Source organism: Heteronotia binoei, chromosome 15, assembly GCF_032191835.1.
Source record: "Heteronotia binoei isolate CCM8104 ecotype False Entrance Well chromosome 15, APGP_CSIRO_Hbin_v1, whole genome shotgun sequence".
NCBI lineage: Eukaryota > Metazoa > Chordata > Lepidosauria > Squamata > Gekkonidae > Heteronotia > Heteronotia binoei.
The window spans coordinates 15114271-15141158 of NC_083237.1; the positions used below are offsets into that span (position 1 = coordinate 15114271).

Below are 26888 nucleotides of genomic sequence, written 5' to 3' on the forward strand. Positions count from 1 at the left end.
CGTGGCTTCGTGGCTCAGGTTGAGCAGACTGAAATTGAATTCGACGAAGATGGAGGTTCTCTATCTGAGCGGAGGTGGTCTGGGGGGGGAGGGGTTCATCTGTCGGCTCTTGACGGGGTGCCATTAATACTAGCCCCTAAAGTCAGGAGCTTGGGCATGCTCCTTGTGTCTTCCCTTACAATGGAGGCCCAGGTAGCGGCCACATTTAGATCCGCCTTTTTCCACCTTCAGCGGGCACGGCAGCTGTCCACGTTCCTGGAGCATAACGACTTAGCAATGGTGATCCATGCTACGGTCACCTCAAGAATAGATCACTGTAACACTCTCTACATGGGGCTACCCTTGACGCTAACCCGGAGACCACAGCTAGTGCAGAACGCTGCAGCGCAGCTGTTAATAAGATTCCCTCAATGGGAGCACATTCAGCCGGTGCTGAAAGAGCTGCACTGGCTTCCTGTTGTGTTCTGAGTTCATTTCAAGGTGCTGGTGTTGATCTTTAAAGCCCTTTATGGTCAGGGACCTGTCTATCTGTGGGACCGCCTTTCTCCGCATATTCCCCAGAGCACTGCATTCAGGGACGAAAAATCTATTGTCCATCCCTGGACCAAAAGAAGCCAGGTTGCGTACAACACAAGCTAGGGCATTCTCGGTGGCAGCACCAGAACTCTGGAATGCTCTCCCAGAGGCCATAAGGGCTCTGCGGGATTTGTCTACATTCCGCAGGGCCTGTAAGACCGAATTGTTCTGACAGGCCATTGACATTTAACCGAGAGAGAGCTGCCACTGGACATCATATAGAGCACCATGCAGAGTACCGATGGTCACCATTGAACTTTCAGAACCGCTATACTGTACTGTATTAATATAGCACCATGAAATGTTTTAAATAATTTAAATATGTAATTATGTTTTATATGTTTTATTGGTTTTTAATGGAAGTAATGTGATGTTGTGAGCCGCTCTGAGTCTGCTTGCGGAAAGGGTGGGATATAAACTTAACGTAATAAATAAATAAATAAATAAATAAATAAATAAATAAATAAATAAATAAATAAATAAATAAATAAAATAATTGTTGATAACCTACATTGGACGTTATAGTGTACTGGGGAGGAAATGATGTACATGACTGAAGCATGCAGAATTGTGCCATTTTTAACTGAATGGATTGGCAAAGCAGTGAAGAATGAATTTACAAATTATTTCTGAAGAGATAGCATACTGTACTCATTGCATCTTCTTCCACTCCCTATGCATGTGGTTGCATTTGTGTCTAAGATATCTACCTGCCATGATGGTTGACTGAACAAGTTACATTTCTTTCTCTCCATCATTCTTCTGTGTCCATTACAGAATGAATGCAGGGCATGCAAAGCATGTGCAATAGCATAGACAGAATTGTAGATACTGTAGCTTGGGCCTGTCATTCTCATATCAAAAACGTCAGCAGGAAGGCTCTCCAGTTTCTCCTCTCCACTGCAGTATTTACCAAACTCCTCCATCAGTGGTGAATCTGAAAAAAGGCAGAGGAATGCCTGTTCCCAGAAATCTTGGATAAAGCCATCTCCTTCAGTCCAAAGAGGCTTTCTGCTCTGAAGAAATTGCTGAAACCCTGGTGGTTGATTGGTGTGAATTGTGAAGGATATAGTACCATGAAGGCTCTGTTTTTGCCATTTTCTTTGGTAATAAAAGGATACAAAATCCAACTGAATCGTTGTAATATATACTTTCCCTATAATCTCTGCTGTTGTGTATTCTGTTTCTGACAATTGTACTAACCATCGAAGATATGAGACAGAATGACTGTCTCCATGTACAACAACTGCATTGGCTTTACTCTCCATCACAGCATCAAATTTCTCCAATCCATATTGCATCATTGAAAAATAATAATCTACAGTTGTAGCCTGTAAGATTTTTGCTATGAAGGCCACACAGATGCGGTTCTTATAAAACAGAGGAAGCAGGGCTTGCTGAAACCTTTCTCCACGCTCATCATCCACAGCAATGACCCCAATCCACGTCCACCTGAAATGCAGAATTAAGAGGAGAACCCCCTTGTATTGCTTGGCTTCACTTGGTACCATCTGATAGACAGGAACACCTGATAATTTTTCATTTATTACTGAAGCAGAGCCATAGGTAAGCTAAAGGAAATGAACATTGGGAGGGAAATGCAGGGAATGAAGACAAAAATCATTTCAGAATACCTCACCCTTTCGGAAAGAATCCACCATAAGCTGCAGAGAAGTGCACACTTTTCAGTTGTATTATTGGTAAAAAGCCCAAAGACAGATCTATACTACACTTTCTGGCTGTTTATGGAGATGATAAAAATTATTTCTTTGCATTGTGAAAGGCTTGAGATACATCTGGTAGATGGGTACAACTTATGAATTGAGCTTCATTACTATGAAATGTTGTATTCTAATAAAGTTTGTATTGTCATAAATGTAGTTAGCCTGTAGCAGCAAACTATAGCAGGAGTGTACTGACAACTTAAAAATGATCCCAGCTACCCATCTAGATGAATTAAAGTTATTTTATCGGAATGGAAAGGCCCTACTTCGGAATTTAAGACATGTGTCTGTTTAGAACCAGTGAGTCATTCTTTAAGTACTCTATTCTTCTCTTAAATTTACTTTAAAAATATTCTGTGAAATATTTTATATGGAGGATAATCTCATCATAAAAACGTAAAGGTAGTCCCCTGTGCAAGCACCAGTCATTTTTGATTCTGGGGTGAGGTTGCTTTCAAAACATTTTCACGGCAGACTTTTTACAGGGTGGTTTGCCATTGCCTTCCCCAGTCATCTACGCTTCCCTCCCCCAGCAAGCTGGGTACTCATTTTACCAATCTTGGAATGGTGGAAGGCTGAGTCAACCTGGAGCTGACTACCTGAACCAGCTTTCGCTGGGATCGAACTCAGGTCGTGAGCAGAGGGCTCCAGCTGCAGAACTGCAGCTTTACCACTCTGCGCCATGGGGTTCTTATCATTTCATCATATAAGTCTACAAAATGTGTTTTGGAAGTTCATATTCTGCATACCCAGCCTACCTGTGGAATATTGTAGATAGCTAACACAGTTGCTATGTAGTGGGAAGTTTCAGGTTCAAGTCCTCCAATGACTGCTATAGGATTGTTCTTGCTGTCACACTTGTAGTTAGGGAGAAATCTGTTCTTGGTTGAGACAAGTTCTACTGTGGCACGATAGGTCTTCCTTGCATTGAAGTAGCTGTTCCAGATATGCAAGCCCAAGGTGACATTGGGTAAAATATGGAGATTTTCATTTATTTCCTTCACAGCAAATGTCATGGCCAAGACATGTTGATAATGATTAGTCAGCACGCTATAACAAGAATAATTGAGGAGCTAAGGAAACATAATTCAGAGATTATTTTTCATATTTCAGGTGATTCTCTGATAATTTAATATTCATCAAGAGAGTTAGAGCTCTGAGACTCTGTAATGTGATTAAGCATCTATATCCCGCTATCAAGGGTTTCTGGCCTATCCAATGAGTCATCTAGAAGTGTGAGGATGTGTATATCTAGATTGAAACACTATATCGAATCTTCTGAATGTCCATTATCATCCTCATCCACATAGTGGCTCTCTTTTGATAAGTAATACATTTTCTATTAAAAGAATCTCAGTAATATTAATTAGTATTTTTTTTCATTAAGTTTACAGTGAAGAATAGTCAATGTCCCTTTCTTCCCTAAAGGAGCATGGAATGGATTTACGGTGGCTGGCAAATTAAGAGAAATATCCAAATTAACCTCTATATTCCTAGAATTCAACCCAGAATGAACAAATAGCTATTATTTTGACATAAACAGATAATGTTTATAAGATTTTTAAAAAAGCCTTCTTTACAAGGGCATATTAAATGCTGTATAGTTGAGTGGCTTGCTGAAATCCATAATTTCTGAAACGACTTCGATAAGAGAAGCAATTCCCCCAATGATGAGATCTCCTTGTTGATGATATTTGTGAAGACTTGAGAGGTGTTCACTGATGGTGCATATAGCGTATTGGACTTTAGACGTTGTTGGATCCAACAGCACTAGAACCAATACCATGAGTAATATCATTGTGCAATTTGTTCATATCATTCAAGATTTCTGTCTTCTCATGTGAATATTGAAACAACTCAAATATGGAACAACATATTACAGATGAGATTGAAAGAATCCTATCTGTCCCTAGCCCTTCCACCAACCTGCAATGTGAAATGTTTTATTTCTAGTATAATCTGTCAGCCTTTCCCCCAGTGACCATTTAAGTACCACAGGGATTCTGTGAAGAAGTATTGAATAATTAAAGAGGAGTTTTTTCTGTAGAATTGCTGAGAAAAATAAACATGTTTGTATAAAGTTTTCTCTTCACTAGACAACTAGGCACAAGCAGTCTCCTCAGAATCCAACTGGAATGGAATTCTGGGGATTTTTATTTCTTATGGTCTGCATGTATGCCAAGGAAGATGAATTTATTTAATGATCATGGTGAAAGAATATGTGTATTTGCCTAGCAATCATATTCATTGTGATTGAATTTTGTTCAGGATTGGACCATTTCTGTCTGGGCATTTCATGTTTCATATAGTAGTTTGAATTGGCCTACCTGTCAATGCCTGGTTCAGTGTTGTCTCACAATGTTTTGCATTCTAGATTCAGCTATATTTTTTCCACAAAGTGCATAGTCCCCCCCCCTCCAGTTGTTACCCTTTAATCGCCTGTTTTCATACAAGCATTCCTTACATTTTTAAAGAGATATTGGTGTCAGGCAGATACCATAACATATAGTTATGAGAGAAAGACACCCTAGCTACCCATTCTTGACAAGGAGACAGTACTGACTCTCTGATTTGACAGATTATAGTGTTATCTCTGGGCAAAAGTTCATAACAGAAATAGTTCATCAATACAGGATGAGATGGTGTTTGCCACATCTTGTACATTTGTAATTGACATCCTCAAGTCTTTAAAAAAAAAACAACAGGGACTCCTTTGCATAATAGACTACACTTCCCTGATGTAGCCAATTCTCCAGGAGCTTACAGGGCTCTTCTTACAGGGCCTACTGTAAGCTGTTAGAGGATTGGCTACATCATGTGAGGGGGAGTGTAGCCTATTATACAAATGATTTCCTGCTACAAAAGAAGCTCTGGACATCCTTATTTTATTTTATTTAAATTAATTAATTAATTGATTTTTATACCCCACCCTCCCCTATTGGGCTCAGGGTGGCTAACAGCAGTTAAAACACACGAAATATTACAAGAAAATAATTTTAAAAAAACATCTTAACATAGACAATTTTAGTCACTGTTAATTCTTGGTTGATTCTTGGCGCTGTTTGCTGTAGTGGCATTAAATGTTATTAAGCACCTTATGTTTCTGTCAAAGGTCAGGATAGATATTAAGACTGTGGGGAGGTGAAGTACTGGACACTTCCATTAGTTATTGAAAGCCTGTATAAACAGAACCACCTTGCAGGCCCTGTGGAATTCTGGCAAGTCCTACAGGGTCCTGATGTTTTCAGGGAGAACATTCCAGAGGGTAGGGGCCACCACCGAAAAGGCCCTTGCACTAGTGGTGGACAGCCAAACATTCTTCAGGCCGGGGATCATTAAAAGGTTTTGAGAACTTACCATACCATACCAAACCTTTAATGGCATAATAGATTCAGATAAAAATACACAGAATATAAAAATTTAAACATTGGAGATAAAATCAAGATAAAACCGAGCTTACAGATGCATTCAAACATGGTCAGAATTAAATTTAAGGATGTCAGCCAGAAATTTTGCCACAGCCTCACTAACCACCCCCTCAGTATCACTCAATAAATAATAACAGGGTGGCAGAATAGACAAATCTGGAGAAAAAGAAAGCTTGCCAAATAAATCTTTACAGAGGTTATGGTATAAAGAACAATCAAGCAATATATGCTGGATTGAGTCTGGGGTATTTGCTCCACAGGAGCAAAGTCTGTCGGCTAAAGGGACTCGCTGATATCTCCCTTGCAAAACTTTGGAGGGAAACGCGTTTAGTCTAGCCAACATAAATGCCCTGCGATGACTTGGAGTGGTTAGGTCTGATAGATAATTGGGCATTTTGCCACAAAAAGCATAAAGACCTAAGGAAGCTGGAGAGCAAATATAAGGGTCAGTTGGCCGTAATTTCGTATCCTCCAATTCCCATAGTCTCAGTTTAATACATCTGAAGATATATGACTCATCAGCGGTAGAAAAATCATCTACCTCTAACCCCAATTGATTGAGTTTAGACAGAAGCACTGCTGTCCAGGATGAAATATATGGGTCTCTTTTCATACAATCAAGAAGGCTGTTGGGATCTGTTCTAAAATGAATTTTGAGCCAGAATTTAAACACTGTAGTCCAGGCTTTTGTCTCCACCAAAGACTGACCCACTTCAGAGCAGAGAGCAAAGTAGGACACACATTTTGGCAAACCAAGAATTTGTCTAAAGAATGAGGCTTGAATGCCCTCCACTTGATTGAGAACTTGATTGTAGTGCTATCTGAGGTTCATGTAGGGAAAGGCAGTCCCAGAGGCAGGCAGGTCCTAGGCAAAATAGGGCTTTGAGGGTCATCACCAACACCTTGAAGTGAGCCTGGAATGCCACAGGCAACCAGTGCAATGTCTCTAGCGTCTATTGGTTCCTATAGATTGAAAAGACTATAAACATAGGGCTTTAGGCTTTGTTCAGGGATATTTGACCAACACCATACTTTTTATTGAGTGAATAAACATCAGACGTTTGAGAGCCGCAAGACAGGAATGAAGGAAGGATGGAGGGAAAGAAGTAACCGTAACTTTAAATGCATTCTCCAAGCTGCCTCCTGACAGGGGTAAAAATAATCTCAAAAGAACTGGAATGAAAGGGGGAAAGAACAAGAAGTTCTTTCCGAGGAAGAATCCCGAAGTGAAGTTAAATGCAAAAAAAGTGTGAGGAAATCGGGGGATAAGCTTAAACAGTGTTGGGCCAGAATCAACAAGAAAAAAAAAATCCATAATTCCAAATCAATGAATAAAAGAATTCAAGAAAGAAGACACTGAACTAAAATATGTGGATTTTGCAAGGGTAAAATCTTTTAATTTACCTTCCCCTGAAATGGCCTCAAGGTGGGTAACAAAGAAAAGTTAAGATACCCCAAGACCCACTATCATTTTGAAGTTGATTAACATTTCTATAATGCCAGGCTTTGGTTTCTGATGGGTTATACCTGCCACAGACAACCTTAGCTTTCATTAGTTCAGCACAGCTTTCATTCCTCGGGGAAGTAATATGGGTCACAATGCCACTTCTGCAGCTAACCTAGGACAAGATGCTACAATTGCCTTCATTTTGGGCACTGAAAATCCCCGCATCATCCTATAATTCATAACCATTTTATTTATTTATTTACCTTGGATTTATATCCTGCCCATTCCAAAGCAGACTTGGCAGTTAACAGTCATAGAAATGTATTGCTTGCAGCCTGCAGCAATTCTAACGGCCAAACCTCCGCTCCCTGTTCACTCCGGATGATGATTGTTCCGGGTAGGGAGCGTTTTTAGCACTCTGGGAGGGAGACTCTTTCCTCGCGTCGGCGTTCTGGGCAGTAGGATTTGGAGCGCTTGTTCCCTGGTGCTGCGGTGGTCGGTGCAGCATTCGAGGGAAGCTGGAGAGGGAGCTGTGTGCTCCTTAGGTCTTCGGAGGCTGCCTGGGAGAGGCTCCATTTAAGGCTGGTGTATCGCAGGCGGTTAAATTGTTCTCTTTGCTGGGGGTGGTCATATCTCTCCCTCTATTGTGGCAAACAGGGCTTTTTTGTTTGAGGGTTTGAACTTCCTGCAGGGGTTTGGGGGGGGGTGTAGCTGTGGCTCAGTCAACCATACTTTGTTTCCCTTATTAGACATTTGGGGTGGTGGCCATATTGGGTCCCCTTTCTTCTTCAAGGGAAGGCAGCCATTTTATAAAGTAAGGAGGCCATTTTGTGGGTCTGCCATAGGTGGCTTTAACTGCTCTTAGGTTGGCATTGTTATTGTTCTGGGGCGGCTATCCAGTGGGCGCTACGAAGATTTCGGGAAGAAGGGGTCTGGTAGGTCTGAGGGGAATCAGCCTGCGCCAAAGGCCCCTAAGGCCCCTGCTAAGAGGCCTCTGCCCTCGCTGTCATCTTCTGATAAGGAGGGTGATGAGGTGGTTAATGCTAACATAACGCAAAGGTTGTGGCATTGGAAGAGGCGTCAGGTATGCCTCCTGCTGAAGGGATAGGAGTGGAAAGGGCTTCTAAAAGGGTGCTCCAAGTGAATGTGTTAACCAGGTTGTCTATTCTTGAGGGCAGGTCTGGTGCATTCATCAATGGTAGTGCCATGGGAGCAGAAAAGGCACACACTTCATGCCAAGCCAACCCAGCATATGCCTGAAGAATGTCACCACACTTACCAATGGATCCAGCAGGCACCAGCGATGACCCCATTCCAGCACCTCTTGCTAATTCCCTGCCCCCCATCAAAAGAGGAGACCCCAGCAATTCGCCTAATAGGTCAAATAACAACTTCTATGTTGTCTTCTATGGCAGCACCATGAAAAGCAAACTATACTGGTCTACTGTAGTTTCAGGTTTTCATAATAAGTATAAAGGTAACTTGATAAACTGTCTCCAAAAGGAATGATAACTGGACTGGTGTCAGGTCATCAAGCAAACTTTTGTGGCTGAGCTAAGATCCTGAGTCCTCTAGATCAGCGGTTCCCAACCTTTTTGGCTCCAGGAGCCAGTTTTGTGGAAGGCAATTTTTCCACGGACCAGGCAGGGGGCGGCGATGGTTTTGGGATGATACAGTTGTGCACTTTATTTTGGTGTGGTGGTTAAGTGTGTGGACTCTTATCTGGGAGGTTTTGATTTCCCACTCCTCCATTTGCAGGAGTGGCCTTGGGTCAACCATAACTCTCACAGAGTTGTACTTGAAAGGGCAGCTTCTGGGAAAGCTCTCTCAGGCCCACCCGCCTCACAGGACGTCTGTTGCGGTGGAAGGTGAAAGAGATTGTGAACCACTCTGAGATTCAGAGTGGAGGGCAGGATATAAATCCAATGTCTTCTTATTATTACTACATTGTAATATATAATGAAATAATTATACAACTCATGGACTGGTTGCTAAGAGTTCACAGACAAGGACCGGTCCATGGCCCGGGGGTTGGGAACCCGTGCTCTAGATCCTATTCATGCATTCCAGAAACTCTACCATGTTGGCTATGACAGCTAAACAAATTTCTTGCCTCTTTTGAGATGAAGAGTGAGCTGTGCTACTTTCAGACTCTGAGTCATCCCTCCTGCTAACAGAGATACCATCAGAAAGCAGAGTCTAGCCCCTTTACCAATCGCTCTTCACTCAGACAGCACTCAGAAACTTTGGAGTTGAACACTGCTACATTCTTTCACTGACACCATTTATTCCTATCCTAATCAATTTAGAAGTAGGACAAGATCTTAGTTTGGAGTTGTGTTTCTTCCCTAAGATCATATACATGAAACCCGTATGTGTAAGCAAAAAAGGAGTAATTTTATTTATGATTTAAATGCAACATAGGAGTGAATTAGCTAAAGGATTGCAAAGCTTCTCGACATTTCAACTTTTGCACTATAGATCTACTCAGCCATTTTGGATTCTAAATTACAAACTGACTTTCATTTAGCTGCAGTAAGTTATTCTCCTGAACTCTGACTCAAGATTATGACATCTTCCATCAGCCAGCTCTCACTCTCCCAGAACTACTGGCTGTTTGACTGTCGGCCTCTGGTCATTATGCTCTCAGCAACCATTGGTTTCTCTTTGAGAGAAGCTGAACCTAAACTACGCGTCAATCCATAGCCTTCATCTTATTACCTATTCCTTCTTATCAGATGTTCCCTGTTGTTCAGATCAGGCCTTAACATAATAATGAAACATTTGGGGGCAAAGATACAACCCAGAAGGCCTGCGCTGGAGGCTAAGATGGAGAAGATCTCCACAGCCACAGTGTATTTCCCCTTGGTGCTCAGGTAGGTGGGAACAAAGGATATCCAAACACTGCAAATGACCAAGAGACTGAAAGTGAAAAATTTGGCTTCATTAAAACTGTCAGGTAATCTTCTAGCTAAGAAAGCCACCACAAAGCTAACAATGGCCAGGAAGCCCATGTAGCCCAGGACACAGTAAAACATGGGGACAGACCCTACATTGCACTGCAGTACAACTGCTTTAGCTTCCGAGTGCATGTCAACATCTGGAAATGGAGCGGAAGTGATCAGCCACACAAAGCAAAGGACTGCTTGGAAAAGGGAACAGGAAATCACAATTGAATTGCCCACTCTTCTCCCCACCCACCTCCTCAAACTGCTTCCTGGCTGAATGCTTAGGAAAGCCAAAACCACCATAATAGTTTTTGCCAGCACACAAGAAATGGCAACTGAGAAGACGATGCCAAAAATGGTTTGTTGGAGGAGACAGGACACCCGTTGCGGTTGACCAATGAAGAGCAGAGCACAAAGGAAGCAAAGGAGGAGGCAGATCAGGAGAGAATAGGTAAGGTTCCTGTTGTTGGCTTTGACAATGGGGGTGCTGTGGTGCTTTATAAAGATTGCTAGCACCAAAAGGGTGATGAAAGAAAAGAAAAGGACAAAAGTCACTAAAGTGATCCCCAGTGGTTCTTTGTAAGATAAGAAAGCAATGTCTTTGGGAATGCATTGATTTTTTCCTATGTTTGAATATTCATCTTCTCTGCAAGTGATGCACGCGTCCATGTCTGTAAAAGAGAAAGCGGCAAGAGGAAGACAACGTCAGTGTATCTTATAATTGTTCCCATATCTCCTTCAAGTGGATCTTTCTGTGGGAATTACATCCTCCACTTTTCATTCTACTTCCGATGCTTACCTGCAGGAACTTCTGGAGGCATGGCTGGGCAATTCCATGTGCAGGTAGATTTTTTTTTTTTATGTTTTACTTCTCTATTGAAGATATATCACTACTGTTGCAGATAATGTATTTGACTGTGGGACGTTTTAAAGTGACTTCAATTTCAGACTCCCTGATGTAGTTCCTTATAGAGGTATGTTAAGCTGAGAGAACACAACTGGCCTAAGGTCACACTATACCAGAGCTACAGTGAGGTTAATCTTATGGGAAACTATCAGTACAACAAATACTACTGGTGTGAGTCCTATTTCCTTAAGACTTCGCTTGGAGAAAATCCCTCTCACTCAATGACATTTCATAATCAATACTGTGTAGTTTTTGCACCGTAAGTGTATACTGGGAGAAATGGGGGGGGGGGGTGATAGCGGTGTTGACCAATCATATATCAAAATGTCTCCAACATTATGCACTTAAATAAGATAGGCAGATAGTGTGTGTGAGAGAGAGTGAATGAGAGAGAGAGACTCAAACCTATTGAAATTGTTCTCCTCTCCCCCATTTTATCCCAACAACAATTCTGTGAGGTAGGCATGGTTTGGAATGTTACTGGTCCACATTCATCCGTTATCCGGCCCCGCCCTGACTGCCCTGCTAAAAGCGGCTGTGGCCACGGGGTCGCGCTTTGCAGCCTTGACAAGATCAAAGGGCTGCTTCCCGGGCATCCAGGAACTTGGCGTGGGCGGGGGCTGAGGCTTTAAGTAGCCTCGGCTCCGCCTCTCCTCCGCAGTCCCGGGGAGTTGTTGGTGTGATCGGAGGCACGTTGCTGCCTCGATCGCTGGACTGCATCAGCCTTGGGCCGGGAGGCGGCTCCAAGCTCAGCGCAGCGTGGCTTAATTGCATCGGCCCGACCATTGTGCGGGTGATGTTTCCGGCGCGGCTTGCCTTTCAACGGCCCCTATTGTCGTGGAAGGCCTGGGAGCGGCTGGTGCTGGGTTTGTGGGGGCGGTTTAAGGGGATAGGCACAGCCTGCCCCCCCCTCGTTTTTACTTCATCTTGGGGGCTGGGGATTTTTGAGGCCCTGGCAATTTTATTAAGCCGTGCGGTCTGTGGGGCTTAGCCTTGAAGGCATACGGAGGGCAGGGGCTTGGGTGAAAGAGTCAGCTGGATTGGTGCTGTCTGGGGTGAGGGCCAGAGAAGGGGTGCTCTTCTCCTTGAGGGTGGCCTACGCCACCTCTTCCCCCCCATTTTGTCGGCACTCCAGACCCCCCCTAGTTGTAGGGGGCCTCGTTTGCACCCCCCCTGTTCCCAGGAGTTATTCTCTGGGAGATCTTGAGGGTTAGTCCTTGTGGTATGGCCCCCCCAAAAGGCCAAGGCCCTTCCAAGGGCAAGCAGCCAGCGAAGACTGCCCCAAAGCGGAGGAGTCAAGATCCCCCGGGGGAGGACCTCGATTGTTTGGTGATAAGGCAGGCAATCCTAGATAGGGTTTGCGTGATGGAGAGGGAGCAATGGGCGTCCGGGTCATGGGCGGCCTGGCCGGGGCGCGATAGCGCCACTGGGCGGTCAGGGACGCTCACCTTCGAAAGGGAGTTGTTGTCCAGGCTTTCTTTTTTGCAGGAAAATATGGCCTCCAGGCCAAGGGATGACCGTAGCCAGGAGGTCAGTGCGACGAAAGGAGCGGTGCCGAGGGAAGAGGTCGATGACCAGGATGACGTCGAAGACCTGCAGCCGCCGGCGCAGCCCATGGCTGTTGCTGTGTCATCTGCATCGGACGAAGGTAGGGCAGCATTCCCCCCTCGGCAAACAAACTGGCCATGGGGGGTCTGGGTCCCAAGTGCGACACAGCCTCCCGGGGAGTCAGGTCAGGTGCCCATGCCTGGGGAAGGAGGGCAGTGGCCACCTCCGGCCCAACCAGGACCATCTTGGGCGACGGGTAGTTCACCGATGTGGTGGCCTCAGTGCATACAGGTGGGGTGGGGCCAGGTGCCCCCAGCCATGTTTGGGGCAATTGCTGCCCAGGGGCCCGCAGCAACAGCGTCGGCGGCGGGAGTCCTCCCATGGGGTGGTCAAATGCCACTGGCCCAACCGTTTGGCTGGCCTGCCATGACTTGTTATCTGTGGGGTTATCCACATAACACATACGGGTCCGTACCCTTATTATCTACCCCTTTTGGAGACACAGCGTTGCCCTTGGGGGACCACCTCACTCTTGCTACTAGGGATAAGATCCGGAGGGGGGAGTACGTGGACATATTTAGCCTCTTGTATAGGGAGCTAGAAAAGAAGAGTAAAGAGGAATTAGACGAAAAGGAGAAGGAGAAGCTTAGGCGGCGTGAGGTTGATAGAACATGGGCTAATTGGCTGCCAGGTTTTCTTATATATGCAGGGCGCAGCCAAATAGGGCCGCGCCCTTGTTTTAATACTGTGACATAATATACAGGACCTATACCAACTTCGCGGGTGCGGCCTGGTTACATTACAATGAGACCTTCCGCATGAGGGCAGTGATTAACCCATTGTTACCATGGGACCAAATTAACCAATAGTTATGGTTACAGTTGATGGCCCCGGCCAAGCCCAATCTGGGCGACAGGGCAGATAGTGGGCATTTGGTTCACAGGAAGTCAGGTATCCCAACAGCCCGCTCCATGGCGGGTCAGCTGGTTCAACCCCGGCTGTTATGTTGGGAATACACCTCGCAGGGAGCATGTTCCAGGAAGTCATGTAAATTCAGACATGAATGCCTGCTATGCGGTGGCCCCCATGCCTTCTCTGCATGCAGTAAATTGAAGCCGAAAGGTGGGCCCAAGCGCCCCGGAGGTGGCGGTGGGTCACAATCCCTTGGTAAAGGGTCCCAGCCCCATTCGTCTGAGGGTTCTTGATTGATTGCTGGAGAATTACCCCAGGGTCGCCGACAGAGTCTATCTGTGGGAGGGATTTACGTTTGGTTTTCAGATCCCATATATGGGGCCTAGGGCTACGTCCATGGCATCCAACTTACATTCCATTGTGGGTATGGAGCAAGTGGTTAGGACCAAAATTGCAAAAGAATGCGCTGAGGGGAGAGTGTTGGGTCCTTTTAAGCCCCTGCCAGTGCCTTGTTTGAAGGTTTCCCAATTAGGCGTTGTCCCGAAGAAGGCTGTGGGGGAGTTTAGGCTGATTCACCATTTGTCACATCCCTCCGGGGGTTCGGTGAACGATGGCATTCCCGACCACTTACGTTCTGTTCGTTATACATCATTTGACCAGGTGGTCAAAGTTATTCGGAGTTCCAGGGTGGGGGCGGAAATGGTGAAATGCGACATCAAGTCGGCATTCCGGCTGTTACCGGTTCACCCCGCCGATTTCGAGTTGTTGGGTTTTCAGTTTGGGGGCAACTTTTATGTAGATAGGGCGTTACCAATGGGATGCTTGGTTTCCTGTGCTGCCTTTGAGCGGTTTAACTAATTTTTGGAGTGGTTGTTGAAGGACAGGTCAGGCCGCAACGAGGTCGTTCACTATTTGGACGACCTCTTGTTTGTGGGTGCGCCCGGCTCCGGGCGTTGTGCCTGGCTGCTGGACCTTTTTATTAGGCTGATCGGCGAGCTGGGGGTCCCAGTGGCTCATGAGAACACGGAGGGCCCAGCGTCCCGCATCACATTTTTAGGCATAGAGCTGGACACGATTCAGCAGACCTCTTGGTTGCCCGAGGAGAAGGTACAGCTGCTCAGGATAAAGTTAGCTGAGTTAAGGGTGAAACGAAAGGTTTCACTCTTAGAGTTACAGCAACTTGTTGGGTACTTAAATTTTGCTTGCCGAGTAGTTGCCCCTGGCAGGGCTTTCTTACGGCGCCTCTGTGACGCCATGGCGAATCTTCGGTTACCTCACCACAGAGCACGCATAACGGATAGTATGCGGAGCAATCTGGAAGTTTGGGAAAATTTCCTGGAGGTATTTAACGAGGTTTCTTTTGGAGGGAGGATATGATGGTCGAAGCTGACCTTCAAATTTCCTCGGACGCCGCTGGGTCCACCGGCTTCAGGGTCTTTTTCAGGGGACAGTGGTGTGCTGAGCAATGGCTGCACGATTGGCACAGTAGCGGCATTTGCAGAAATTTAACCTTCCTGGAATTTTTCCCAATCGTTGTCGCAGTTTGCATATGGGGGAACCAGTTGGTTAACCAGGTCGTACATTTTTGGTGCGACAACCTGTCTGTGGTGCACGTGATTAACTCACTGTCCTCCAAGTCCAAACCAGTTATGGCACTGGTCAGGGTTTTCATTTTACGGTGCCTCTGTTTAAATATTTTGTTTTTAGTCAAACATGTGCCGGGTGTTAATAACGGGGTGGCGAACGCCCTGTCTCGCCGGCAGATGGAGCGATTTCGACAGTTGGCCCCAGAGGCTGATCTCCACCCATTCCGGATGCTGCCTGACCTATGGCAGCTTGGCAGGCTGAAGCCGGTAGGGCAATCCTGTTAGCTTTGGTCCCAAGTATGTGGAGGGCTTATGACCGTGCAGCCGATCAGTTCAAGGTATTTCACAATTCCGCCGGGCTTGGAGATGCCTGGCCCATCCCGGTTGCACATTTGATACAATTTTGTGTTCAGCAGAAATCCAGGGGTTTGACGGTTAAATCCATCCGAGGCCAGTTGGCAGCTTTGGAGTTCATTAGTCGTGCACAGGGCTTCCCAGCCACGGGGGATGATTTTTGGGTTAAGAAGATGCTCGAGGGTTGGTCCAGAGAGCGCGGGACGAGGGTGGATCCCAGGCAGCCCATTTCCCCCTCTATTCTACGTGGCCTGGGCGGAGTTTGGCCGAACGTTTGTAGCTCAGATTATGAGGTCGTTCTGTTCCATGCAGCAGCACTCACAGCATTTTTTGGAGCTCTGCGGGTCAGCGAGCTGGTTCAGGCGTCGCGTAGCGATCCGTCTGACAATGCCTTGCAAAGCGGCGATGTATCATTTAGGGGGAAACATGTTTTGCTGCAAGAACGCCATTCAAAAACGGACCAGCGACGGAAGGGCACTAAAATTAAGCTGGGCCCTAGTGCTGAGCAAGGGCTATGTCCAGTTCAGGCCTTATCTGATTATGTGAAGGCCCCGGGGGCTGCGCAGGGCCCCTTTTTCCACCATGAGGGCGGATCCCCCCTCACAAAATACCAATTTTGGATGGTGACCTCACGGGCACTAAACAAGTTGGGTTTAGGGGGAGTCAAGTTTGGGACCCACTCTTTCAGGATTGGGGCAGCATCGACCACAGCGGCCATGGGTTATCCGGGGCCAACTATCCAACATGTTGGGCGGTGGAGGACGCAGCTTATCGGACCTATGTGCGTCCGCTGTTGTTCCCCTAAGGGGGTTTTTGCCTCTTTGTTCCGTGTTTGACTGTGTTTCTCGTTACAGGTGCTGTGGCTCATCATGGGAGGCTGAGGATCCTCGTATGCGGGCATAGCGTGGTTTTTTGGGTGGCCCACTTTGCCAGAAGATCATTGGTTGGCTCGCAATTGGGGCTGAGCAAGTGAGCTGTGATTGAGTGGTTGGGGCAACGAGGGCTCAGATGGCCTGGGCTGTTGCCATTCCTGTTTGGGGGAAGGGCCTGTCCCATGCCCAACATATTGGTTATCCACCTTGGCGGGAATGGCATGGGCCTGTTGAAGGGGAAGGCCCTGTCCTTGCGGGCGATCGCGGACCTGCGGACCATCGTGAGGAGGTGGCCTGGGGTCCGGATCATTTGGTCTGCCATCTTGCCTAGGAGAGTCTGGTGTGCCGCTTGGAATCCGGCTGGGATCGAGCGGGCCAGAAGGAAGGTGAACAGGGCCCTGCGGTTGGCCCTGGAGGGAGGTCTGGGCACCTTCCTCCCCCACCCTTGTATTAGGGTGGACAGGTCTGAGCTGTACCGGCCAGATGGCGTCCATCTGTCCGATGTGGGAAATCGGGCCTTCCTGTCAGACTTGCAGCAAGGTCTTCGGGAGGCTCTGGGCTTCCCGGGGGTCGCGAATGCCTAAGCAGAGGCTTGGCATTTGTGGTGGTGGAATGAGCAAGGGGTTCAGACCTTGCCGATGAGCACCCAGACCTAAGCACCTGCGTTGGGCAGGCGATCCATAGGAAGGAAAATGGGCTTCACGGCTCAATACCATGAATACAGATCGGGTTTCATGCCTCCCCTTGGTCGCCCCCTTCTGGTGATCAGGGCGGGGTTAAGGTGAGGGCATGTGTGGTCTGCCAGCCCGGTTATAGCCACATTAGTATGGCTGGGGCTGAGGGTAGGGTGGCTCGCCCTTTTCGTGGGACTTGGCGAGGTCAGGTGTTGACCTCAGGGCTCGTCCCACTTTAGTTTACCTTGCCATGTTGTGTTATATTAATAAAGTGGCCCGTTTTCCCAATTCTTGTGTATGCCTTTTTATTCCGTATGGGGGTGCAATCCGGCCCCGCCCTGGCCGCGCTGCTTAAAGCAACTGCGGCCGCGGAGCCGTGCTTTGCAGCCCTGACAGGATCAAAGGGCTGCTTCCCGGGCATCTGGGAACTTGGTGCGGGCGGGGGCTGAAGCTAGAAGTTGCCTCGGCCCCGCCTCTCCCCATGCAGTCCAGGGAGTTGTTGTCTCACCCACCCACCCTGCAGTAGTATAGGTTTCACCGGTCGCCTTATTAGGGGCCAGGTAGGAATTTTTTCACATCACCTGATTGGCCATTGGTGGTGTGTTTTTCGCCTACCTTGTACTGTGAGCAGTAGTGTGGCTGTTAGGTAGGTAGGTAATTCAGTCACTTGGCGGAATGAACAAGGGTTTCAGACCTTGCCGGTAAGCACCCAGGCCTAAGCACCTGCGTTGGGCAGGCGATCCGTAAAAAGGCAGATGGGCTTCACGGCTCAATGCCATGAATACGGATTGGGTTTCATACCTCCCCTTGGTCGCCCCCTTCTGGTGATCGGGGCGGGGTTAAGGTGAGGGCATGTGTGGTCTGCCGCCCGGTTCTAGCCACATTAGTATGGCTGGGGCTGGGGGTAGGGTGGCTCGCCCTTTTCGTGGGACTTGGCGAAGTCAGGTGTTGACCTCAGGGCTCGTCCCACTTTAGTTTACCTTGCCATGTTGTGTTATGTTAAAAAAGTGGCCCGTTTTCCAATTCTTGTGTATGCCATTTTATTCCGTATGGGGGTGCAAAGCTTCAATTGCAGAGTGGGCATTCGAACCTATGTGTAGTGACATGCAGGCTCTATCAGGTGCCAGAAGACAGGCATAGCATTTGTTCCAAGGTCAGAGGTCAAGCAAAGCAGTCTAAGATCAGGGGACCAAGAAAAGCAGTCTAAGATAAAAGGACCAGTTGTCAGGCAGAGTAAAGATGACTTTCCCTGATGAAAATGGAAATTGCGAAGGAAACCGCCATCAGAAAAAGTAAACATAGCACTAGCACTTTTAAAAATTAACTAATTTAATTTTAAAGCTTAACCAGATTTTAATTAAATGCTGATAATGTTTAATGTCGTTTTATTCACTTGTATAATTTAACTCTGAACCATGTTGTTAGCCGCCCTGAGCCTGCTCCGGCGGGGAGGGCGGGATACAAATAAAATTTGTTGTTGTTGTTGTTGATAAAGTCAATTTCTTAACAACTATCATACATGCTGTATCCTTGCCTACAAGCCTACCTTGGCTGGTAATATAGCCCCATGCCTAAGGGTCAAGCTTACAACCAGTTGCTCAGAAGAAACCCTGCAACTGCTCATTTTTGTTAACAGAAAGCAGCTGGCGTGAAGCCTGGAGGCATACACTTGCTGGTGTGCTGGAAATGGCCAACTGAGGTTCATCTCAGAGCTGGAGGAGGTCAGTGTTTGTGCACCAGGTGTTGACTGTGAATCCTGAGAAGCCTTCAGTTAATTTTCCTACTCATCAGATTCTGTGAATTCAAGGCTAGCTACACAGGGCTCCTCTTCTCCTGAGAAATTCTCTACTTCTGAAAAGTCCTACTAACACTAAGCCCTAGCAGACTTATGATATTAGTCTCCCAAATCCTTGTCCAAAGCTCTAACGATGAACTACAGCAGCTTCCATCTCAGCTCTGAAGGAGAAACCCTCCTAAGGATTGGGTTGCAAATCTCTTACCCTTCAGACTGGATATCTTTCCTTCTGGACAAGGAACGCAGCCATAGCAGCAGAATTGTTCTCCCTCCTTCATTTCCTTCCTGTAACCTGGGTGGCAACTTGGAGTGCAGACAGAAACGGGCCGTGTCTAATGTATGAATTAGAGGGAAAAATAGAAATTCAGTCTGTAATGTGTAAAAAAAAAAGTGTTTCTTCAAATTGATTGAGACATTCACAACCAAGCTTTTTATGTATGGAAATGAAGAAGGATCCCATGAATTGTAATATCAGGAGAACAACAGGCTCCATTAAGAGGCAGGTAACCCTTTCTCAAAAGTTGACATGATCTTTTTTCTGTCTGCTCTAAATTAACCCACAGTTGCTATTCTATTACGTGGTTTCAAGACAGCTTTTATACTTTATGTTTATCATTTAAGATCAAGAAACAGGAGCACACAGTGCATTTTAGCATGGCATATTTTCATTAATGGATTGTGGGAAGGGCGGGGTATAAATCCTAAATAAATAAAAATAGATAAAATAAATAAGCCAGTATTACCTGGTTAAACCAGCTGGGCCATATAACGTGATCTTCATCAAGAGTAAGCATGTGGTCAGCAGGAGCTTCTGGATGAACCTTTCCAATTTTGACTTTAAAAACAGATTGATTTGGGAAAGCAAGCCAGTTGATAATATCATACCCTGTGGCTACCTCTCCACTAGGGTCAAATGAAATACTTTCTCCAGCACTGTTATTAAATGAAATGCTTTTCAAGAAGTGGTGAATCTAGATAGAAAAGGAAAAACCTGAGCTCACGTATTTATTGGAAAACAAAGGGCATGTCAATAATTACAAATCAATGTTTAACACCCCCCCCCCCCCCAGCATTTATGAAATGGCATGGCCTGATATTTTGGACATGAGGAAGAAGGTCTATTTCCTCTCTTTACCCTCTTTGCCAGCTTGCCTTTTAAACAGAAGTTTGTTCACACTAAAACTTCATTACAACTGCAGCACTATTATGCAGTAGTGACAGAGAGGGAGAAACCTCAAACTAAGATAATGGACCATTTCCAAAACTTGCACTTCCTAGAATAATCTGTACTTATCCTGCTTGTATAATCGGATATGTACTGTGTGGATAGTTCAAGATAACCTCCTCTCATTAGACCTCAGAAGCTAAGCCATGTTGGCAATGGTTAGTATTTATATGGGAGACTAACCAGAAAGTCAAGAGTCAGTAAGCAAAGATTGGAAATGGAAACCATCTCTGAACATCTCTTTCCCTGAAAATCCTACAGGGTTGTCATATGTCAGGTATGCCTTGATGGCACTTTCCAACACTACAGTGTTAAGGTTACAGGGATGTCTTTGAATCATTTTATTTTGATCTTTGAGCATGCTATTTTTACCCCCGAACACAAAATGCTATCTGTGCTCCTTATTCCTTAGTCAATATCAGTACATGTTGAATTTGGGTAGATTGATCTATGTACACCCATTGTCCCTATTCAGTTGTGCTTTTGAAGTAGTAATTAGGGAAGGAGGCTATGGGTGTTCTCTATATCTCCACAGTCTGCAAGTATGTTTGTACACCCCTAGATTAGCTAGCGTATTGGAAAGAGGAAAAGTGCAAGAAAGGCAGAACCTTTAAGCATATTCCCAAAGTGCTGGAATACTAGGCCTTTAGCACGGGATATTTTTAGCAATTAATTGATTGCACCCCGGGAGAAGTAAGTTAACTAGAAGAAAGGAGAAGGGCCTTGCAGATCTGGGATGGCTACGGAAGTACAAGGCTCCTGATTGGGCAAAAATGATTAAATACATTTCTTAGGGAAGAATGATTCAGATAAAAGAATTTGACACAACCACTTTTTCATTCACCCTTCTTATCACAACCTCTGTCCCACAAGATTTTTATATACATTGATCCCATTTTCTCTTTTATTCTGCAATCATCAATCACTGCTCTCCAAAAATATCAAAAAAACTGCATTGAAACACTCATAAGTGCCTATATCATTTGAGTATCATATTCCAAATGTGTATGTTATATCAACTGAATGTCTTGTTGTGCAATGCCAGGTCCATAAACAATAAAACCTCAGTCCTGCAGGATTTCTTTATCAGGCAGGATATGGACCTGGCTTGCGTGATGGAGACGTGGGTGAGGGACGGGGAGACAGTTGCTCTCTCCCAAGTGGCTCCGCCTGGGTTCTCTGTCCTTCACCAGGCTCCGACTAGCGGGCGGGGGGGAGGGGTGGCCTTTTTCATACGGGAGGATTGCTCCTTCAGGGTGCTTCCGCCGGCAAAAATCAAGGGCGTGGAGTGTGTGGGCCTGGTGTGGGATGTTGGGGAGAGTTTGGCAATCTGGCTGGTGTACCATCCGCCTAACGCACCGGCCAGTGCATTACCGTCCCTGATGGAAGCTGTAGCAGGCTGGGCATTGGAGCATCCTCGACTTATAGTCCTGGGTGACTTCAATGTCCATGCCGAGGATGCGGCTTCCACTCGGGCGACGGACCTAGTCCTTTCCATGGCAGCATTAGGACTCTCCCAATATATAACAGTGCCCACGCACTGGGCTGGGCACACACTAGACCTGATCTTTGCGGCAGGAGTTGTAGTGGATCAAATTTCTGCAGAGGCAGTGCCATGGTCTAACCACAAGGCCTTGAAGGCTCGTGTGGACATACCACCCCTTTCCCATTTAGGCGGTAAGAAGGTTTTAACTCGCCCGCATAGCCAGATGGACCCTTTGCGGCTTCAAATGGCCATGCAGAATTCCTGGCCCTCTGGTGACTTGCTGGATGAGCTAGTGGAGATTTGGAACAACCAACTCTCCACAGCCATCGACGAGATCGCTCCCCAATGTCCTCTTCATCCTCGTTCACGATCTGCTCCATGGTATACCATGGAGTTGCGATCAATGAAACAGCGATTAAGATGACTAGAGAGACGATGGCGACATACAAGCGACGAAGCTATGAGAACATCCTATAGGTCATTTATGCGGACCTATGAGATGGCAGTTCAGGCTGCAAAAAAGACCTATTTTGCATCCAGAATTGCATTTGCGACCTCGCGCCCAGCATTATTCTTTAGTATAATTCGGTCACTAACAACTCTTTCACAGGGTAAACAAAATATTAGAGAATTGAAAATAGGCTGTGAGGCTTTTGCGGGTTTTTTCGCAGATAAGGTCTCGTCACTCCGACCTTCCTGCCATAGTTGATACAGCAAAAGAACTTGGGAATCGAGCGTGTCCTCTGGTCCAATTTTAGATTCTTTCAGCCCACTTAGCCTGGAGGAAGTCGACAGGATCCTTTTGGCTGTACGCCCTACGACTTGTAGGTTGGATCCTTGCCCATCCTGGCTTATAAAAGCTAGCCAGATGTGGCTACATGACCCACTACAAGGTAGAGAACAGATCCCGGGTAGAAGGGATCTTTCGCACACCTCTTAAAGAGGCAGTGGTCCGTCCCCTCTTTAAAAAACCATCTGCAGATCCGGCCGTATTGGCAAATTATCGGCCGGTATCAAACCTTCCCTTTATGGGTAAGGTTATAGAGCGCACAGAGGCAACTCAGCTACAGGGATTCCTGGAAGACACTTCCGCACTGGATCCATTCCAGTCCGGCTTTTGATCCATTCCAGTCTGGAGATGGTTCTGGTTGCTCTCATAGATGACCTCATGCGACATCTGGATCGGGGCGGCTCAGCGGTGCTGTTGCTATTAGATCTGTCAGCTGCTTTTGATACGGTTGACCATCAGCTACTGACTAGCCCCCTTGCCGATGTGGGGATTCAGGGGCCCGCCTTACAGTGGTTGACCTCCTTTCTCCAAAATCGGGGACAAAGGGTGGTGATAGGGGCGAAAGCATCCCAGAGGCACTCTCGCAGTTGTGGGGTGCCACAAGGAGCAGTCCTATCCTCAATGCTATTTAATATCTATATGCGCCCCCTTGGCCAGATTGTCAGGAGGTATGGACTGGGTTGTCATCAATATGCAGATGACACCCAGCTTTTTCTATAGAAGGGTGGCCAGTCCGAATATACCCCAGAAATTCTAGACCTGGCCCTTCAAGCCATGGCTTCGTGGCTCAGGTTGAGCTGACTGAAATTGAATCCAACGAAGACAGTGATTCTCTATCTGAGCCGGGGTGGTCCTGGGGGAGGGGTTCATTTGTGGGCTCTTGATGGGGTGCCATTAATAACGACACCTAAAGTCAGGAGTTTGGACATGCTCCTTGAGTCTTCCCTTACAATGGAGGCCCAGGTAGCGGCCACAGTTAGATCTGCCTTTTTCCACCTTCGGCGGGCACGGCAGCTGGCCCTGTTCCTGGAGCACAACGACTTAGCAATGGTGATCCATGCTACGGTTACTTCAAGAATAGATCACTGTAACACTCTCTACATGGGGCTACCCTTGACACTAACCCGGAGACCACAGCTAGTTCAGAACGCTGCGGCGTGGCTGTTAATGAGACTACCTCGATGGGAGCACATTCAGCCGGTGCTGAAAGAGTTGCACTGCCTTCCTGTTGTGTTCTGAGTTCGTTTCAAGGTGTTGGTGTTGACCTTTAAAGCCCTTTATGGTCAGGGACCTGTCTATCTGGGAGACCACCTTTCTCCGCATATTTCCCAGAGAACTGCATTCAGGGACGAAAAATCTATTGTCCATCCCTGGACCAAAAGAAGCCAGGTTACGTACAACACGAGCTACGACCTTCTCGGTGGCAGCAACAGAACTCTGGAATGCTCTTCGGAGGCCATAAGGGCTTTGCGGGATTTGTCTACATTCCGCAGGGCCTGTAAGACCGAATTGTTCCAACAGGCCTTTGACATTTAACCGAGGGAGAGCTGCTACTGGACATCATATAGAGCACCCTGCAGAGTACCGATGGTCACCATTGAACTTTCAGAACCGCTATACTGTACTGTATTAATATAGCACCATGAAATGTTTTAAGTAATTTAAATATGTAGTTATGTTTTAAATGTTTTATTGGTTTTTAATGGAAGTAATGTGATGTTGTGAGCCGCCCTGAGTCTGCTTGCGGAGAGGGCGGGATATAAACTTAACGTAATAAATAAATAAATAAATAAATAAATAAAATAATTGTTGATAACCTACATTGGACAATATAGTGTACTGGGGAGGAAATTATGTACATGACTGAAGCATGCAGAATTGTGTCATTTTTAACTGAATGGATTGGCAAAGCAGTGAAGAATGAATTTACAAATTATTTCTGAAGAGATAGCATACTGTACCCTTTGCATCTTCTTCCACTCTCTATGCATGTGGTTGCATTTGTTTCTAAGATATCTACCTGCCATGATGGTTGACTGAACAAGTTACATTTCTTTCTCTCCATCATTCTTCTGTGTCCATTACAGAATGAATGCAGGGCATGCAAAGCATGTGCAATAACATAGACAGCATTGTAGATATTGTAGCTTGGGCCTGTCATTCTCATATCAAAAACGTCAGCAGGAAGGCTCTCCAGTTTCTCCTCTCCACTGCAGTATTTACCAAACTCCTCCATCAGTGGTGAATCTGACAAAAGGCAGAGGAATGCCTGTTCCCAGAAATCTTGGATAAAGCCATCTCCTTCAGTCCAAAGAGGCTTTCTGCTCTGAAGAAATTGCTGAAACCCTGGTGGTTGATTGGTGTGAATTGTGAAGGATATAGCACCATGAAGGTCCTGTTTTTGCCATTTTCTTTGGAAATAAAAGGATACAAAATCTAACTGAATCGTTGTAATATATACTTTCCCTATAAGCTCTGCTGTTGTGTATTCTGTTTCCGACAATTGTACTAACCATCGAAGATATGAGACAGAATGACTGTCTCCATGTACAACAACTGCATTGGCTTTACTCTCCATCACAGCATCAAATTTCTCCAATCCATTTTTCATCATTGTAAAAAAATAATCTACAGTTGTAGCCTGTATGATTTTTGCTATGAAGGCCACACAGATACGGTTCTGATAAAACAGAGGAAGCATGGCTTGGTGAAACCTTTCTCCACGCTCATCATCCACAGCAATGACCCCAATCCACGTCCACCTGAAATGCAGAATTAAGAGGAGAACCCCCTTGTATTGCTTGGCTTCACTTGGTACCATCTGATAGACAGAAACACCTGATAATTTTTCATTTATTACTGAAGCAGAGCCATAGGTAAGCTAAAGGAAATGAACATTGGGAGGGAAATGCAGAGAATGAAGACAAAAATCATTTCAAAATACCTCACCCTTTCGGAAAGAATCCACCATAAGCTGCAGAGAAGTGCACACTTTTCACTTGTATTACTAGTCAAAAACCCAAAGACAGATCTATACTGCACTTTCTGGCTGTTTATGGAGATGATAAAAATTGTTTCATTTCTTTGCATTGTGAAAGGCTTGAGCTACATCTGGTAGATGGGTACAACTTATGAATTGAGCGTCATTACTATGAAATGTTGTATTCTAATAAAGTTTGTATTGTCATAAATGTAGTTAGCCTGTAGCAGCAAACTATAGCAGGAGTGTACTGACAACTTAAAAATGATCCCAGCTACCCATCTAGATGAATTAAAGTTATTTTATCGGAATGGAAAAGCCGTACTTCTGAATTTAAGACATGTGTCTGTTTAGAACTAGTGAGTCATTCTTTAGGTACTCTATTCTTCTCTTAAATTTACTTTAAAAATAATCTGTGAAATATTTTATATGGAGGATAATTTCAACATAGAAACGTAAAGGTAGTCCCCTGTGCAAGCACTAGTCATTTTTGATTCTGGGGTGAGGTTGCTTTCACAACATTCTCACGGCAGACTTTTTAGAGGGTGGTTTGCCATTGCCTTCCCCAGTCATCTACGCTTCCCTCCCCCAGCAAGCTGGGTACTCATTTTACCAACCTTGGAAGGATGGAAGGCTGAGGCAACCTGGAGCTGACTACCTGAACCAGCTTTCGCTGGGATCGAACTCAGGTCGTGAGTAGAGGGCCCCAGCTGCAGAACTGCAGCTTTAGAACTCTGCGCCATGGGGTTCTTATCATTTCATCGTATAAGTCTACAAAATGTGTTATGGAAGTTAATAGTCTGCATACCCAGCCTACCTGTGGAATATTGTAGACAGCTAACACAGTTGCTATGTAGTGGGAAGTTTCAGGTTCAAGTCCTCCAATGACTGCTATAGGATTGTTCTTGCTGTCACACTTGTAGTTAGGGAGAAATCTGTTCTTGGTTGAGACAAGTTCTACTGTGGCACGATAGGTCTTCCTTGCATTGAAGTAGCTGTTCCAGATATGCAAGCCCAAGGTGACATTAGGTAAGAGATGGAGATTTTTATTGATTTCCTTCACAGCAAATGCCATGGCCAAGACATGTTGATAATGATTAGTCAGCACGCTATAACAAGAATAATTGAGGAGCTAAGCAAAACATAATTCAGAGATTATTTTTCATATTTCAGCTGATTCTCTAATATTTTAATATTCATCAAGAGAGTCAGAGCTCTGAGACTCTGTAATGTGATTAAGCATCTATATCCCGCCACCAAGGGTTTCTGGCCTATCAAATGAGTCGTCTAGAAGTGTGGGGATGTGTATATCTAGATTCAAACACTATATCTAATCTTCTCAAAGTCCATTATCATCCTCATCCACATAGTGGCTCTCTTTTGATAAGTAATACATTTTCTATTAAAAGAATCTCAGTAATATTAATTAGTATTTTCTTCATAAAGTTTACAGTGAAGAATAGTCAATGTCCCTTTCTTCCCTAAAGGAGCATGGAATGGATTTAGGGTGGCTGGTAAATTAAGAGAAATATCCAAATTAATCTCTACGTTCCTAGAATTCAACCAAGAATGAACAAATAGTCAGCTATTATTTTGACATACACAGATAATGTTTATAAAATAAAAAAAGCCTTCT

General features: G+C 45.5%; 1 protein-coding gene across 1 annotated transcript; it reads right to left on the minus strand.

Annotated features, from left to right (window-relative positions):
- Positions 1-1995: 1995 nt before the first annotated feature.
- On the minus strand, positions 1996-26327 carry LOC132583131 (vomeronasal type-2 receptor 26-like). Its single transcript, XM_060254802.1, has 5 exons — positions 26070-26327; positions 18977-19103; positions 9897-10794; positions 3059-3350; positions 1996-2028 (listed from the first exon to the last, which is right to left on the minus strand). The coding sequence occupies exons 1-5, from the start codon at positions 26325-26327 to the stop codon at positions 1996-1998; spliced, it is 1608 nt and encodes a 535-aa protein (XP_060110785.1).
- Between the last annotated feature and the right edge of the window lie 561 nt (positions 26328-26888).